The sequence below is a fragment of the Tursiops truncatus genome, chromosome 5 (assembly GCF_011762595.2).
Source record: "Tursiops truncatus isolate mTurTru1 chromosome 5, mTurTru1.mat.Y, whole genome shotgun sequence".
Classification (NCBI taxonomy): domain Eukaryota; kingdom Metazoa; phylum Chordata; class Mammalia; order Artiodactyla; family Delphinidae; genus Tursiops; species Tursiops truncatus.
The window spans coordinates 22,608,657-22,625,239 of record NC_047038.1 but is presented as its reverse complement, the minus strand read 5'-3'; the positions used below and the strand labels follow the sequence as shown (position 1 = coordinate 22,625,239).

Sequence of the window (16,583 nt, the reverse complement as noted above, 5' to 3'; positions counted from 1 at the left end):
ATTTTTTGGAATTCTCAACTACAGAGCATCATGAATTGAAAGAATAATTCAAAATTGAAATTTAGTCATTCTTAACCTCAAGTGCCAAGCAGAGGATAGTTCTTAAAAATGTCATTCCTAGCTTCTGGTTGACAACCCAAATTATGGTCCTTGAGGCAGTAGAGAACACTCATAAAAGTTTAATCAAATACAGAACTGGTCTGCTTTTTTGTCAGGAGAGGACACACATGAAAAGAGGTTGAATCCAGGGTCAGTCCCTCCCCAGCCATAACAACGTGAAAGAGAACAGAAGCATTTGGGAACAGTGATTAGTACATAACACACATTCAGTAGATAACAGCTGGTGTTTTTATTATCATTCTATTCAGTATCATAAAACTGCCATCTTCAGTTTTTACCTAGGTTCCTGAGGTGTTTAGAGTGACAGGTAAAAGGGACAAAAATCCTCAAGTTTAAAAGCTTATTTTGGGGCTTCCCTGGTGGCGCAGTGGTTGAGAGTCCGCCTGCCGGAGTCCGCCTGCCGATGCAGGGGACACGGGTTCATGCCCCAGTCCGGGAAGATCCCACATGCCGCAGAGCGGCTGGGCCCGTGAGCCATGGCTGCTGAGCCTGCGCATCCGGAGCCTGTGCTCCGCAACGGGAGAGGCCACAACAGTGAGAGGCCCGCGTACCGCAAAAAAAAAAAAAAAAAAAAAAAAAGCTTATTTTGTATTGGAAAGACATTTGGTTCGTGTGAATTCTACACATTTTCTAATGCGTGTTAACTCTTTTACTTCCCACTAAGGCGTTAGGGTTACGAAGCTGCTTTGCTGCTAAATTTAAAGATGTAATAAGAAAAGTTCAAGTGTTTTATTTTCTTTTTTTATATATTCTGTATTATTTCCTTTAATTCTTACAGCAACCCTGAATTGTAAGTATATTTATTCTCACACTATAGAGAAGAAAACTGAAAAGTCAGAGAAATACAGTGACGCACTCATGATGATAAAGCTCACTAGTCGTAGAATTTAAAACCAGAAATCCTGGGGACTTCCCTGGAGGTCCAGTGGTTAAGACTCCATGCTTCCACTGCAGGGGGTGCGGGTTCCATCCCTAGTCGGGGGAATTAAGATCCCACAGGGCACGTGGCGCAGCCGAAACAAACAGAAAACCCGAGAAATCCTGGTTTTCTAAAATTGCATAAATTGTGATCTCCAAGTTCCCTCACTAGACTCCCAAACCAATTCACACATGTAAGTCTAGATTTCTCTTTTGCCTGGTAATCCAAGGGAGTATCTGGTAATTCTGCTAACATAAGAGGAATTGAGCGCTAGAGGTGGAACTAATAGGGCAACTTTTCCCTTAGGTTCCCAAAGGTTCCCTACAGTAGGCAGAGGTTCTACAATGTTGGGAAGGGAGACAAACAACTGAATCTGAGGAACTTTCCACATGACTATCATTTATCATGTATGGATATAGAGTCTACTCTTATTCAAAGAAACTATTTTGGAGGAATTCTGCCTCAACTCTCGTCTCACTAGATCTAAGAACCAGCAGTATTGTGCTGATATTGCATTTCTAAATTGGGTCACGTTCTGCTTTTTTCCACCAGCTCGGAAGCTCTAAATTTAAAGATGAGCATGCGTGTTTCCCAATGAAGGAACTGAAAGACATACAAAGAAGCAACTGGGTGTTCACACAAGACTAGAGGCCACAGATAAAATGTAATATTCACATGAGTGATTGAATTAGAGGACACTTAAATACTTTTCCAGCTCAGAGGATCTGAGACTCTGATGTAAGACTCTTTAGTTGGGCCTTCTCTATCACCATCTACAGCCAAACACCTGCTATTTTCATTGAGTTTTAGCAAACACATCTGACCTATTAATCCTTTTGCACAATGTGGAAACTTCTGTCTCACAAGGGAATTTAATGTCTGTTTTAATTTACTTTGAAAGCTCTGTCTAATTGCTTACTGTGGAAGGTCAAACAAATCCTTTAAGCAAACTTGCATTTGATGATTACAGCCATCAGGAAATACAGCTTTAGAGGTTGATTAGAAAAATATTTTTAGTTATCAAATATGGGCTAATTAAAATGAAATTTCAACGGGATTTTTTTGAAAGGTACCATTTTTGAGGCAAAGATTGTAATGTTAATTATTGACCTACAACACAGTAGAAATATCTATTATACAGTTTTTTAAATTCCATTGGAAAAATAAAGTAACTTATTGCATTTAAACCTCAAAAAATATCATCAGTATATATACTCTCAGTTGGAGAACTGGATTTACATTTTAGTGAATTATGGTAGTTTAATTTTTAGAGATAAAATAATTAGTAGAAATTTTATCATAGAACTCATTGCCAATAGCAATGATACTTAGCACTGTTTACAGACAATACCATTAAAATTGGTAGTAGTGAAACAATGTTCCCGATCCTGAAAACATAAAATCTTGCCCAGGATTGTACTTTTTGATTGTATTATCATTATTCTTTCAAACAGTGTCCTTTTCCCCCCTCTTTTCGAAGTTCAGCAGAACCCACTAATTTGCATTAGCTGAAATGTCTAGTATCAGTTATGCAGCTCTTTAGGTGAGTGAGCACATTAACTTTTCTAAAATGGAAATAAAGATTATAGTATCAAATATAATTTAAAATATATTGAAAGACTTGCTGGCTTAAGGAATATATAATAATCCTTTGATTAGTTTGCTTGCCAGCTAGAGAATGAATGAATGTTATCATTTTTACTTCAGAGAAGCACTTTATAAAAAAGGGACATTAGATTTTCATTTTATTGATACTGAAAACAAAGTATAATTCTAATGTTCCTAATAGAAATAGAGCTCAACTCAGGATGCACAAAGTCTAGTCTGAGCTGCTAGACCACTTCTGGACTAATGCAAACTGCACAGTTAAGAAAGACACTAGCCATTGTTCAGAGCAGGATGGCCAATATGGTGAAGTATATAATTTACTTCACAAAAAGAATATCTGAAGGAACTTGGAGAGGGCAAGAAATAGAAGAGAACACTAAGGGGTATATTATCAGGGTTAATATTAAACTGAAAAGTACTGGTGTGTCAATGCCAGTTATTACAATATTGAAAAGCGTCAATACCCCCAGTACCACCTCAGAACCTCCCGGTGCATGTCGCAAACCTCCCAACTGAAGGGGCCTGGCTCGTGGTCTCCAACATCCAGCTCCAGCTCTACAGCTGGCAACAGGTCTTGACTGATCAGTGGATGGCATGCTGGCTGGTAAATATTTTGAATGTTACCCCTGAAGATGATTAATCAATCAATGAAAGTAAAATCCTCACAACTGCTTTGTGTCTGCTTTGGCTTTTTCGTATCTTCCACTCCAAGTTCCCGATCATTCAGTAGTTTCTGTGAATTCTTCCTTTTGTACCATATCCTACTCCATTTCAAAACTTTCCATCCCCACTCCACTTCCAAATTTTTTATCCCACACCTGGATCATTGCAGCAGCATGCAAACTAGTCTCCCCAATTCCGCATTCTTTTCCTTTAGTTTATGCTCAGATCAGGGAAAACTGTGAAACTTGAAATCCTGTTATCCTGTTTTCCCTACATGAAACAGAACCTTGCATTTCAGTGAGAGAGTCTTGACTCTCCAGAGGAAATGTAGGAAGAGAACTCCAGATATCTACCGGACATTGTGCTTAGTGCTTTCCACGCATCTATCCTCAATTAATCCTCACAACCACCTGTGAGCCTAGTTATTCCCATATTTAAAATGCAAAAAGTGAGGCTCAGAGAGCTTATGTCATTTTCTTAAAATCACCTTGCCAGTGAAAGCTGGAGAAAGGATTTGATCCCAGGTCTGTCAGGTTCCAAAGCCCCCATAACCAACGTGGTTTGGGTAATTGAAAGTTGCCATGCCACTGATACTGCTATTGATTGCTGTCACAAAAACCTCACAACCAGAATATTACTTCCTGAAGAGTTATATTTTTTAAACAAATTCAGAACATTAAAATCTGGCTTTTACAATGTTTTTCTTTTCAGTCGCTGTTTATATGATTCATGTCATTTCTTGTGTTTGTGCAACCATCACACAAATATGGTGCAACATCACTGTCCTGACGGCTATTATAAATACCAGAGGGTATGTAATAGTGATAACAAGCAAAGATCAACATCAACTTCTCTATTCTGTCAGTAATATTACTTCAGTTAACATTAATACCATGCAGACTTAAAGACTCCTAGTCTAATCACCCTTTTATATATTTTCAGAAAGATTAAATGTGTTTGCAAATACTTTGGGAATTTGAGCCTGTGTCCAAATTTTTTATAGGTTTATTACCTCTCAAGGAGCCCAAAGGTCCATGTTAAACTCATGGCTTCAAAATCTGAGAAAGCTGGATTAGACTAAACCCTTCAATTCCTCCACTATGTCTCTAGATAATTTCATTTTCAGTTATTTTGCTACAGCATAAAAAAATAAAGCTTCATAGATTCATTTGTTACATTTCTACAAACTCCTTCATGTGTTTACTTGAAGAAATTTTAGCAATTCAAAAAAATCAACCTGGCCTGTGCAAAGTACAAGTGTTTACATAATTCTTTTGAGTATTCTTAAAAAAGCACACCCTTTAGAGATGTGTTTAGTTATGAGACACTCAACAAAGATGAGGATAATTAAAAAATTTGAAGGGAACTCTAAGAGAGGAAAACAGCATGCTCTGTTAAATGAAACTAACTTGAAATAAACTGCATAATTATTAGCGAGGACTAGAAGAAAATCTGTCACTCTCCCCGAAATAATTCTTTCTGCGAGGTTACAAGTTAAAATGAAGGTTAAAGCTGAGTATACATACCTTTTGTAAACCTTTTTCTGTCTTGGTACTGAATTATTAGCTTAACTTTCGTTTCTGGAACTTCTTTTTTTTTCTTCCAGTTTTATTGAGATATAATTGATACATAGCACTGTGTAAGTTTAAGGTGTGCAGCATAATGATCTGACTTACATACATCATGAAATGATTACCACAGCGAGCTAACATCCATCATCTCATATAGATGCAAAATTAAAGAAATAGAAAAAATATGTTTTTCCTTGGGATGAGAACTGCTAGGATTTATTGTCTCAATAACTTTCATTATATATTTATCATGTCGTGTATTATATACCTAGTACTTCCTTTAGCTTGTAACTGGAAGTTTGTACCTTTTAACTAGTTTCCTGCCCATCCCCTACATCTGGTAACTACAAATCTGATCTCTTTTTCTATGAGTTTGTTTGTTTTTGAAATATAACTGACCTACAACACCATTTTAGTTCCTGTTACACAACATAGTAATTTGATGCTTTTACACGTGTTTCTGAAATTTCTTAATGCATTTGGCTTACTAAATTTCATTAAAGTTCTTCAAATAATTCAGCTATTAACTAGGGGTAGTACTTGAAGGGGAAGATGTAGTGTCAAGAAAGGGCTTTTGCTGATGTCATTGTTATGGCCTTATCAAATTTATGGTCACCAAGGATTTTTTTTTTTTTTTTTTTTTTTTTTTTGCCGTATGCGGGCCTCTCACTGCTGTGGCCTCTCCCGTTGCGGAGCACAGGCTCCGGACGCACAGGCTCAGCGGCCATGGCTCACGGGCCCAGCTGCTCCGCGGCATGTGGGATCTTCCCGGACCGGGGCACGAACCCGTGTCCCCTGCATCGGCAGGCGGACTCTCAACCACTGTGCCACCAGGGGAGCCCTCACCAAGGATTTTTTAATTCTTTTTCAAATTTTTTCCCATTCAGGTTGTTCCATAATATTGAGCAGAGTTCCCTGTGCTATACAGTAGGTCCCTGTTAGTCATCCAGTTTAAATACAGCAGTGTGTACATGTCAATCCCAAACTCCCTAACCATCCCTTCTCCCCCTCCACCCCCACCCCATAACCATAAGTTTGGGGACCTAGAGATTGTCATACTGAGTGAAGTAAGTCAGACAAAGAGAAATATTGTATGATATCGCTTATATGAGGAGTCTATTAAAAAATGATATTTTGGAGATTAATCCTTTGTTGTTTCATTTGCAAAAAAAAAAATGATACAAATGAACTTGTCTATGAAGGGGAAAGGACTCACCAAGGATATTTATAGCTCCTACTTTATACATAATATCAATTACTTTTTCCTGAAGAAATGTATACTGTTTGGTAAAACTTTTTTTAGATAAGGCTGATAATGAGAGTGTATCTTCTTTTTATTTATTTATTTAGTTAGTTAGTTAGTTTTGGCTGTGTTGGGTCTTCATTGCTGCGCACGGGCTTTCTCTAGCTGCAGCAAGAGAGGGCTACTCTTCATTGTGGTGCAAGGGGCTTATCATTGCGGTGGCTTCTCTTATTGCAGAGCACAGGCTCTAGGCACACGGGCTTCAGTAGCTGTGGCACGTGGGCTCAGTAGTTGTGGCTCATGGGCTCTAGAGCGCAGGCTCAGTAGTTGTGGTGCACGGGCTTAGTTGCTCCCCGGCATGTGGGATCTTCCTGGAGCAGGGCTCGAACCCGTGTCCCCTGCATTGGCAGGCAGATTCTTAACCACAGTGCCACCAGGGAAGTCCCGTGTGTCTTCTTTTAAGGGATCTCTTCTATTAAATAAGAGTCCTGAGTTTTGGCAGGGGCTGGAAATGATGGTAGAAGGATTCTTAGTTTACCTCTGTTCCCGTGTTTTACTTGTTGTTTCAATAACAGAATAATATTAATAAGATGAAAGGAAATTAAATTGCACTTGACCTATAATGTTGCTTATATCTTTCATTCTCTACATCTCAGTAAGATAATTTGTTTTATTACCGCTACTTGGAAAATAAAGAAATTGAGGTTTGGTGAAGTTGTATAACCTGCCCAAGGTTCTACAACTAATAAGGGCATCACTGAGACTGAGCCCAGGACTTCTAAATTTGTGCTTCCGCCACGATACTAAACTGTTCCCTATCCCCAAGATTCCCTGATAGATATTGATCATTTATTGTCATGGGTCTGACTTTGTTTTACATTTTTAAAAACTTTCATTGAAGTATAGTTGATTTAAAATGTGTTAATTTCTGCTGTACAGCAAAGTGATTCAGTTATACACATATATATTCTTTTTCATATTCTTTTCCATTATGGTTTATCACAGGATATTGAATATAGTTCCCTGTGCTATAAAATAGGACCTTGTTGTTTATCCATCCTATGTATAATAGTCCGCATCTGCTAATCCCAAACTCCCAATCCATCCCTCCCTCCCGGAATCTCTTTGAATATGGGAAAAATAAGATTCTTTTCTCACTATATAGTTAATCAAACACTACAGACTCTTCTCCAGATCTGATTGGCTTCAGAGTGACGAGATCATACTTCTGTTTTATGAGTTACTGTAATGACATTCTGTTTCACAAGATCTCATTATTAACACCTTTATCCAAAGACTTCTGTACTTTTTGTTACTGTAGCCATGTTTTTTTAAAATCCAAACCGTGAGACAAAGAATATCACCTTCCTGGGGCTTCTGGACTCATAGGAATATCACTAACTAGGGAAGCTTGCCTCAGCCTTGACGTTCAGTGTTTTTATTGGAGTTTCATTTCATAGACATGATGACTGACTGACTGCATGATTGAACTCAATCTCCAACTCTCCTCCCCTGCCTAGAGGTCAGGCTGATGTAAACTAGCTCAAAGCCCCAACTCTCTAATTGAATGGTTGGTCTTTCTGGCATGGCCAAACTCTGAACTGAGTCATTTTGTTAACATAAACTCAGATCTTTGGTCTCAGGGACCCACCATGAATAACAAGACATTCTTATAACTTAGAAAATTCAAAGGATTTAGGGCTTACCTCCCAGCAACCAGAGATGATGAAGACCAGCCAGCTTTTTAATTATACAACAGCTGCCAACAGAGGATGATTTTAAACTCTTATACCAAATCTATTAAAAACAACATGATCATCACTGCAGATTTTTCACATACCAGCTGGCAAACAGAATTTATATTATGAATTAAAGAGCACCCTGTTTAAAAAAAAAACTAGAAAGAAATCTAGGGGCCAGTTCTATAAATATTAACCAAATTTATGTAAATATGCCTATCACATTTTAGAGCATTATCACTTACTTAAATATGTAGGAAGAAAAGTACACATGTTACTTTAAGATTGGATCATGGATTAAAAATAGTGCATTTATATTTAGCATCCAAATATGACTGCTTCTAAAAGCACAAAGATTATGTCAAAGAAACACAGGATTTTAAATCTGAATCTTAGTGACTACTTGTACAGCCCCTTTATTTCACAGTTGAAAAAAATGAAAAATCAGATTCTTATACTAAGGTAATTATTTCTTTCAGGATCTTTCATTTCATACCACGCCAGAAGTACTTCCATTTATCACAGGAACATATTCTAATATTTACACTCTTAGCATTCAGTACCAAACCTAATTCCCTAACCTAAAGATAAATCCTGACTTGCCTGGTTTTGTCCTAGATGAAGAAGGAAGTAAGACTCCTTCAAATAGTAACTTTAGGTACATTGGGTCACCATCACTGCCATTTCTTACCTCTCCCGAGTCACAGCAACTGCTATAGGACTCCTTTAAGTGCCAGAGGCCCCACTGTTTCTCATAAAATTCATGTGTGGCTCATGAGTATTACCTTAGGAAAACAGTCTTTAGAAGATTTTAAATGCTTCTCAAATTCAAGGGAATAGTTTCATAAATTTGTTTTCTTGGGCTTCCCTGGTGGCGCAGTGGTTGAGAGTCCGCTTGCCGATGCAGGGGACACGGGTTCGTGCCCTGGTCCGGGAAGATCCCACATGCCGCGGAGCGGCTGGGCCCGTGAGCCATGGCCGCTGAGCTTGCACGTCCAGAGCCTGTGCTCCGCAACGGGAGAGGCCATAACAGTGAGAGGCCCGCGTACCGCAAAAAAAAAAAAAAAAAAAAAATTTGTTTTCTTCACATACTGTGTGTGTATGTGTTATGTACATGCATATGTGTATGTGTATGCATGTGTCTTTTAGTGAAAAGGTTCTAATTCCACTCCAAACAAGCTCCTATTAATCTGGAAAATGTATTATTTTCTACGTGAAATAGTACCTCAAACAGCCACAGCTTTTAAGAAAAGCACTTTAAAAATCTATTTTTAAAAAGCAATTTTTTCTAGAAACAACTCCAAAATATACCACCAATATAAACATTGGGAAACTTTATTGCAAGCCCATTTTTAATTGTAAATGTAAATTCTCAATACTATGAGATGGTTAACCAAAGCATGAACTTCTACATACTGAGGAAATGGGACATTCTAACCCAAATGTACTATAGGAAAGCATTTAAAAGTATTTTGAAATTATGTGGTAATGAAGTTTTAGATTTTTTCTACTGTAGAGTATAGAATGTCTGTTTGACTTCCTATCACTGAGCATTTTTTTTATTACATTAGTTTGTATTCTTGCTAATCTGAGAAATATGGAAATAGGCAACAAATCTTCAGGTCATTAGTGTAAATTTAAAATGTCCTCTTTAGAAAGATTGAAATAGAGAAAAATATTAAAGTAAAGTATCGTTCTTGATAATTAGCAAGAATTTAAATAAAGAAATATTATCAAGGATAGTAAAAAACAATGATTTCTTCAGGAATGAAGTTACTGTGTTTCTCAAATACCTAAATGCCAATTTTTTTTTTAGTTTTGGGGAAGTTTTTCTAAGAAATTTTGAATATCATTATTGAATATCAAATATCACTCTTTGCTTGATAAAACTGTGTTATCTTCACATTCTCCATGTGGAAACATCTGAATACACAATTTAGGAAAATCTTGCAATTTTTAATTCTATACAGTATAATTTAAATATAAATTCATAATAATAAGTGTCTGTTTTTCACTTGAATCATTTTTAACTACAGTCTCAAAAGTGTTTTCAAGTATTACTTATCTAGATGTTAAATTTCTCTGTGAGTTACCATATGTCCATTCTGCAGATGAACTGACAGTTTGAGATAATTGAGAAAGTGAACATCAGAATGAGAGGAAGGTAGTCAGAATCAGTTCACACAGTTGTTCACTAATATTTGTTGACTGCTTATTGTTGGCAAGGCACTGGCCATATAGCAGTGAATAAGACAGAACCCAGAACTCACGGAGTTTATTGTTTAATGAGGAAGAGAGACATTAAAAATCAATTATATGAAGCAATATTCACTTACAAACTGTGCTGTGTACCATGAAAAACAAATGAATGCTGCTAAGAGAAGTCTTAATGTGGACTTCATTTACACTGAGACTTGTCAGTGGAGCTTCTCTGAAGGTATCACAGAATAAAGTACCTAAAAGAGGTGCCAAATTTATCTAAGTGAAGAATTGGAGTAGGGAAATTCCAGTCTGGGAAAACCACATATGGGAAGATGCTGAGGTAGGAAATCGCTTGGTGAGTTTTGGGAAAAGATTAATGTAACTAAAATACAATGAAAGGTGGACGGTAGTGCAAAATGAGGCAAGAGAGAGAAGCACGGTCATACCATGCAAGGCTCATGACCACCCTAAGAATTTTGTATCTTATCTTAAGTGCAAGGGGAAACCGTGGAAGGATTTTGAGTAGAAAGTCACATGGTCATATTCGGGTCTTTTAAGTATTACTCTGGCTGCTATGTAGAGAATGGACTGGAAGCAGGCAAGAGAGGAAATGGGTAGAATGGTTAGGAGCCTATGCTTGAAGGCCACGGGATAAAATGGTAGATTGGATTAGGGTGATGGTGATGATGATGACAGAACTGGAGAAAAGTGGATGGATTTAAGATTTATACTAGAGGTATACTGATAGGACATGATAATGAACTAGATTTAGGAGAGAATGAGGAAACAGGTGTCAAGAATAGCCTCTATCTTTTTGATATGGCAACTAGTTGGTTGATAATACGTCATCTAGTGGCATGGAGGAACCCTGGGGAAAGAGCATTTCTGGTAGAGCTGCGAGGTGGAGATGGAGAGTTCAATTGTGAGAATAATTAATCCTACTTGTGTTCTAAGTATTTAACATACATTTTATAGTAAATAGCCATATTCCCTAGTCTTTTTGGTCCATTTCCTTTTTTAGGAAAGTTTTTACATAGGTTACATAGTTCCTAGATCTAAGATGCTAGTTTCAATCAAGGATTCATAAAAAGAATAAGGAGAATTAACTTTTTAAGCTAAAATATCTACTCTTTTAAACTTTTTGCCCCCAATTCCAAAATAATAATGTACTTAATTTCAAATTTAAAAATCTGGAAGAGAATAATCAGTCAAAAATTTAGCATTACAGGGCTTCCCTGGTGGCGCAGTGGTTAAGAATCCGCCTGCCAATGCAGGGGACGCAGGTTCAATACCTGGTCCAGGAAGATCCCACATGCCGCGGAGCAGCTAAGCCTGTGTGCCACAACTACTGAGCCTGCGCTCTAGAGCCCATGAGCCACAACTACTGAGCCCACATGCCACAACTACTGAAGCCCACGCACCTAGAGCCTGTGGTCCACAACAAGAGAAGCTGCCGCAATGAGAGGCCCGCACGCCACAACGAAGAGTAGCCCCCACTCACCGCAGCTAGAGAAAGCCCACGCGCAGCAACGAAGACCCAATGCAGCCATAACTAAATAAATAAATTAAAACATAATTTAAAAATTAAAAAAAAAGAAGTTAGCATTGGGACTAAATCTTCTGAAACATAATAGTCTGCATCCCGGAACGTACAGACCTGCAATCTTAGCCCCAACTTTTCTACCCAGTAAGATTTCAGGTGTTCTCCCTGGTATTGAATGAAAATTTGGGGGCCGATTTATGTTGCCTTCATCTCATTTAAAAGAGACCAGCTACTAGCTAATGTTCAGTGATTCACAAGCCGGAGGCACATGTTTGCGGGTATTTAGATCAGGAGGAAAGCAGGCCCAAGAAGGGATAGTGGGATAGAAGTCACAGAAGCCTCACAAGGGAGAATCCCCAGATCTACCCTTTTCTTTTACTGAAAAAAAGGGTGGCCCAGTATTTTCATAATTTCCACATCAGAGTTGAGCTAAGTAGGACGAAAGCTTATTTTTAAATGGAGGCAGGCCAGTAATGACGACAATAATGAACAACATTCATTGAATGTGTATCATGTTTCAGGAACTGCACTAAATGCTTTCCGTGTATTACATTATTTAATTTCCTCTTAACCTCTTATGAGGCTTAGGGGTCATAAATCATTCTCCAAAGGCCACACAGGTTGTAAATGCAAGAGTGAAACAGCCAGTTGTGTTTGACTCCAGGAGGGGAGTTTTCCGCCACTGTGCCACAATGCACCAGCACACAAATAAAAGATGAGACTGAAAAACCTCAGTATTTCTTTAGTGTTAAAAGCTAAAAAGAAAAACACAAATTGTGTATATGATGGTTTGCAAATATTTGGGAATATTCCAAAATAAGGGAAATGTCTCTGCTGTGCTGGACCGTCCTTTTCTTACATAGTGTTCTGAAGAGATAGCTGACCACTTACAGGTATTTAAAACTACCTTGAGCTTTCTGTCAGCATAATTTCTCACAAATTTGGAGGTATTTGAATTTTATAATGTAGTTCCTGTCATGGTGAATTTCATTCTTGCTTCTTCCTATACCCTTTTAAAAACTGATAACCCATAATTCTTCACAATTTTTCTTTAAATTTCTGTGATTGAAATTCATTTTCTTTCAACTGTTCCATTATCACTGCACCCCTATTCTTAAACCACTTTAGATGAATACTTCACTGACCTTTTCTAACACAAAGTATGTGCTGGTAAGTAATTTTTAGTTGAAAAAAATTGCCTTAGTTTTTAAAAACGGGGGAAAGAAAGCAATGAAATATTTCAATTCACTTTGTAGTGAAATTCTAAATGATAACAATAATTGCCTAGTTATGGTAATTTCTAACAAAGATGAAAATAAAATGAAGAACATGAAGCTTCCCTCTCACCCTTCAGAAACACAAGTATAATCTACTCCACCCATTCTCTTCCTCATAGCAACAGTGTGGCATCTCCCCTTTCCAGCATCCTCAACTACAACTGTCTGAGATGAGTTTTGAATGATGAACAGTTTACAAGATAAGAGGAAAGGGGCATTCCAGTTGGGTGGACAATATGTACAGTGTACAGCAAAGACATGAAAGAAATCATCAGAAACTGGGGTGGGGAGGATGAATGCTGACAGGAGATCGGCTATGTTAGGTTGGTTGTGAGCCTTTTATGCCGTATTGAAGGAGTCTGACAGATACTTAGGTAATGACAAATGATTGGCAACCCTTGTTCCTCCTGCGTTCAAGTGCTCATACACTTCCTTCACCTCCTGTTATTTAGGTTGAAAAACAAAGCTAGCCATGCCTTTTCCACTTCTTCCATATCTATATTTCTACAATTCAGTGTGTTTAGCAGCTTAATACTATGGTTCTTTGTATGTGAAATTGCACTTTGGCATGAAGACAAGCGATGACCAAGTCAGAGGAAGTCTATTTGGGTAGAACTTTAGAAGTTCTTTAGAAGAAAGTTCTTTAGAAGAACTTTAGAAGAATACAAAGCAGTTGAAAAATACAGATAGAAAAGTAAAATATTATTCAGGAGAAAAAATACATGTCTACTACTGACACCATGAGTGTTCTTTTAATAAAAGACATCTCATCTTTTATGCTAAAGAGACTTTATCAGGACTAATGGACCATCTCAAATGAAGAAGAATAATCACAATTACACAAACTTTTCCCAAGTCCCCTCCAAAACAGTCTAGTTGTCACGTAGATTTATTTTCAGAATTTCCAGACTTGGTCAGGACCAAGTGAATAGAGGAAGTAGTGAGAGAGAGACAGAGAGTAATTTTGAAATGACTTTTTAAAACTGGACTCATTTTATATACAGAGAGAGAGTAATTTTGAAATGACTTTTTAAAACTGGACTCATTTTATATACAGAGAGAGAGTAATTTTGAAATGACTTTTTAAAACTGGACTCATTTTATATACTAAAGCTGGATTTCAAATCAACTAAATTTCCAGATTGTTTGGCTCATTCAGTACCTTCTCCTTTCACTATAACCAGGGCTTTGGCTTCAAAGAAAATTGCTCTATAAAATTTTACCACATTTTCTAATCAAAAGTGTGTGCTTCTAACGAGGCAGGGAACGTTGTCTATTACCGGCCCTCTTGCTGAGGGAACAATAGAAACGTGGCAAACTTGGTAGAAACTGGGCTATAGACAAAATAAAATCCTGTTAGCAAGTCTAGTGAACGCAGAATGCGTTCTGCCCCTTAAGAAATGCTGGTTTTATTTTGTGGGGAGTGCTGAGTGTTGTCTGTAGCGAGTGTTTGTCGTTTAACTTACTGAGATCGTGCAGATAGGTGAGTCACGGGTGACTGTGACAGGAGGCACTGAATGCAGGCCTTCACATTATTCATTAAAAGCACTAGTCCTGTCCCATCACCTCTTAAACATACATGTATCATCTTCAAAACTGGTGGAGTGGCTATCAGGCCTCATGAAGTCTAGAAGTCTTAAATGTTTATCACTTTAAATTTTGCCATAAAATTAAGTAATGATGGAGTGAAACAAACGTATTTATAGTACATTTGAAAATCCTGGGATAAAAATAGGATCCAGATAAATCTTCCCACATGCTAACTAACATTTGCTTGGCCTTAGGAGCATGGCATTCCTACTGACATGGGCTACGCGGTGGCCCCTCACCATTCGGGCGTCTACCCTGTACACATTCAGCTGTACGAGGCCTGGAAGAAGGTTTGGAATATTAGAATCACCAGCACTGAAGAATACCCACACCTGAAACCAGCTAGATACCGGAGGGGCTTCATCCACAAAAACATCATGGTGAGCTTCCTCTGGTATGCGTAGGGTAGACCTCATTCTGCCAGACTTAATTCCTCATTTGAAGAAAGAACAAAAGAGAATAACTAAATATTAAAAGTGTAACAGAAGGAAAAGCTCCACGCAGCAGGAAACATATTTTTCATACCCAAGCAAAGGACGTTTTCATCAAAGTCACTTCTTTTCAATTCTCCAAATAAAACTTTAAAATGTTTTTTACTGACACTATTGCTATTAAGCAGGCACTGACGTTAAAATACTAAGGAAACATTACATCTAACTTACAGATAATGTACAGAAGCCATCATTTCTTCAAAAAGTTATTTAGCATGTAAAACTAACACCATCTCTCTATATATAAACCATGCCGTTCTTGCCGGGCTGTGTCCTCTATCATATCAGACTAAAAAAAAAAAAAAAAAAACTATTTACAACAAGAAGCCACATGTCCTGCATAATCATTAACAGATCATAATATAGAGTACAAATGAGAGATGATGTTAATGAAGTCATTTCTATCCATTGTCGAATTCTCTCCAAAGCTTCTCTATTTTGTTTTGTGTTTTTACACTGGTGACAAATGTATATTGTCAAGATATATTATTACCTAATACTTTGTGGGACCTCTCAAAGTAAGTAATTAAATCCTAATTTTTTTCCGAAATCAGAAAATCTAAAGAGCACTGGTGAAGTTAGGAGTAGGCCTCCTGATTTAGACACACACTGGGAAGGAACACCACACAGAACAAACACTATGTGGTCAGGCACCATAACACTGTCAAACTGTGTTTGAGCAGATGTCTACCTTCTAGAATTAGGTGTAACTGACTTCTTTTCAGACAGTTTTCCTATGTCAGCAAAAATTACAGATTGGATAATGACATTTGTATTACTACAGATAGGATAATGAACTTGGATCAACTTCCACCTTAACTTTTCCCTCAATAAAAACTGTTGTAAATGCTATATGGGGACATAATGGCCACATTTTATCCCACCTGCCATTCCTCCTTACTGAAAATGAACTCACTGTGCCTCAAGCTGCCAGTCTTTTGACTTGGGTTATATTATAATTTAAAATATGCCAGTACTCTCCTGTCATGTTTAAATCATATGCAGTCTTAGAATAATAAACTTAATTCTCTAAGGACTTTATTCAATGGTGTTCTCTTTTGTTTCTGTTTCTCTCTGTAGTGTCAGAAAACTTGCTTGGATATGTCCCACGACATATGTTCATCTTTGTTTCTCCTGAAAACATATTTTACCTGTATTATAAATGCATGCATCTGGCAGGTATTAAAGGCTCTAACAGATTTCCTGTTTTGAGGGAACTGTCCCTGAGGTTCCACTTATGCAGCAATCCGTGGAAACTCTGTTTGCTTTGTGGACCCTTGTATGAGCATTTCCTAGTGGAAATGTTCCAAGTTGATGTGTAGTTAGAGAGGACAGGGCTTGAAGTCATCCTAATAGAGTTGTAAGTGGAGACCACAATAGCCAATATGCCCTCCTAAGGAGAGACTGCAAAGAAAAAAGAGCAGGGAACTGAGGAACAAACGTTCCTTAGATCACACCCATACCCTGTTGTATGAATGAGGGGAACTGGGTTTTGATGATCTACTCACAAATCAAACTTACAAGGCCTTAAATGAAACTTATTATCTTCCCTTCAAACTAGCTATTGGTCCTGCTATCTCTAATTCAGTTCTGCAATTTGAACATCACACTGACCCC

The 16,583-nt window shown here is 37.7% G+C and overlaps 1 protein-coding gene across 1 annotated transcript in view; it reads left to right on the top strand.

Annotated features, from left to right (window-relative positions):
- Nucleotides 1-16,583, top strand: part of LOC101340069 (bifunctional heparan sulfate N-deacetylase/N-sulfotransferase 3) — a 139,851-nt gene that overhangs the window by 53,982 nt on the left and 69,286 nt on the right. Inside the window, exon 4 of the mRNA XM_033856729.2 lies at nucleotides 14,670-14,855. Within this exon, the coding sequence (XP_033712620.1) occupies nucleotides 14,670-14,855 (186 nt within the window). The remainder of the gene's footprint in view (nucleotides 1-14,669; nucleotides 14,856-16,583) is intronic.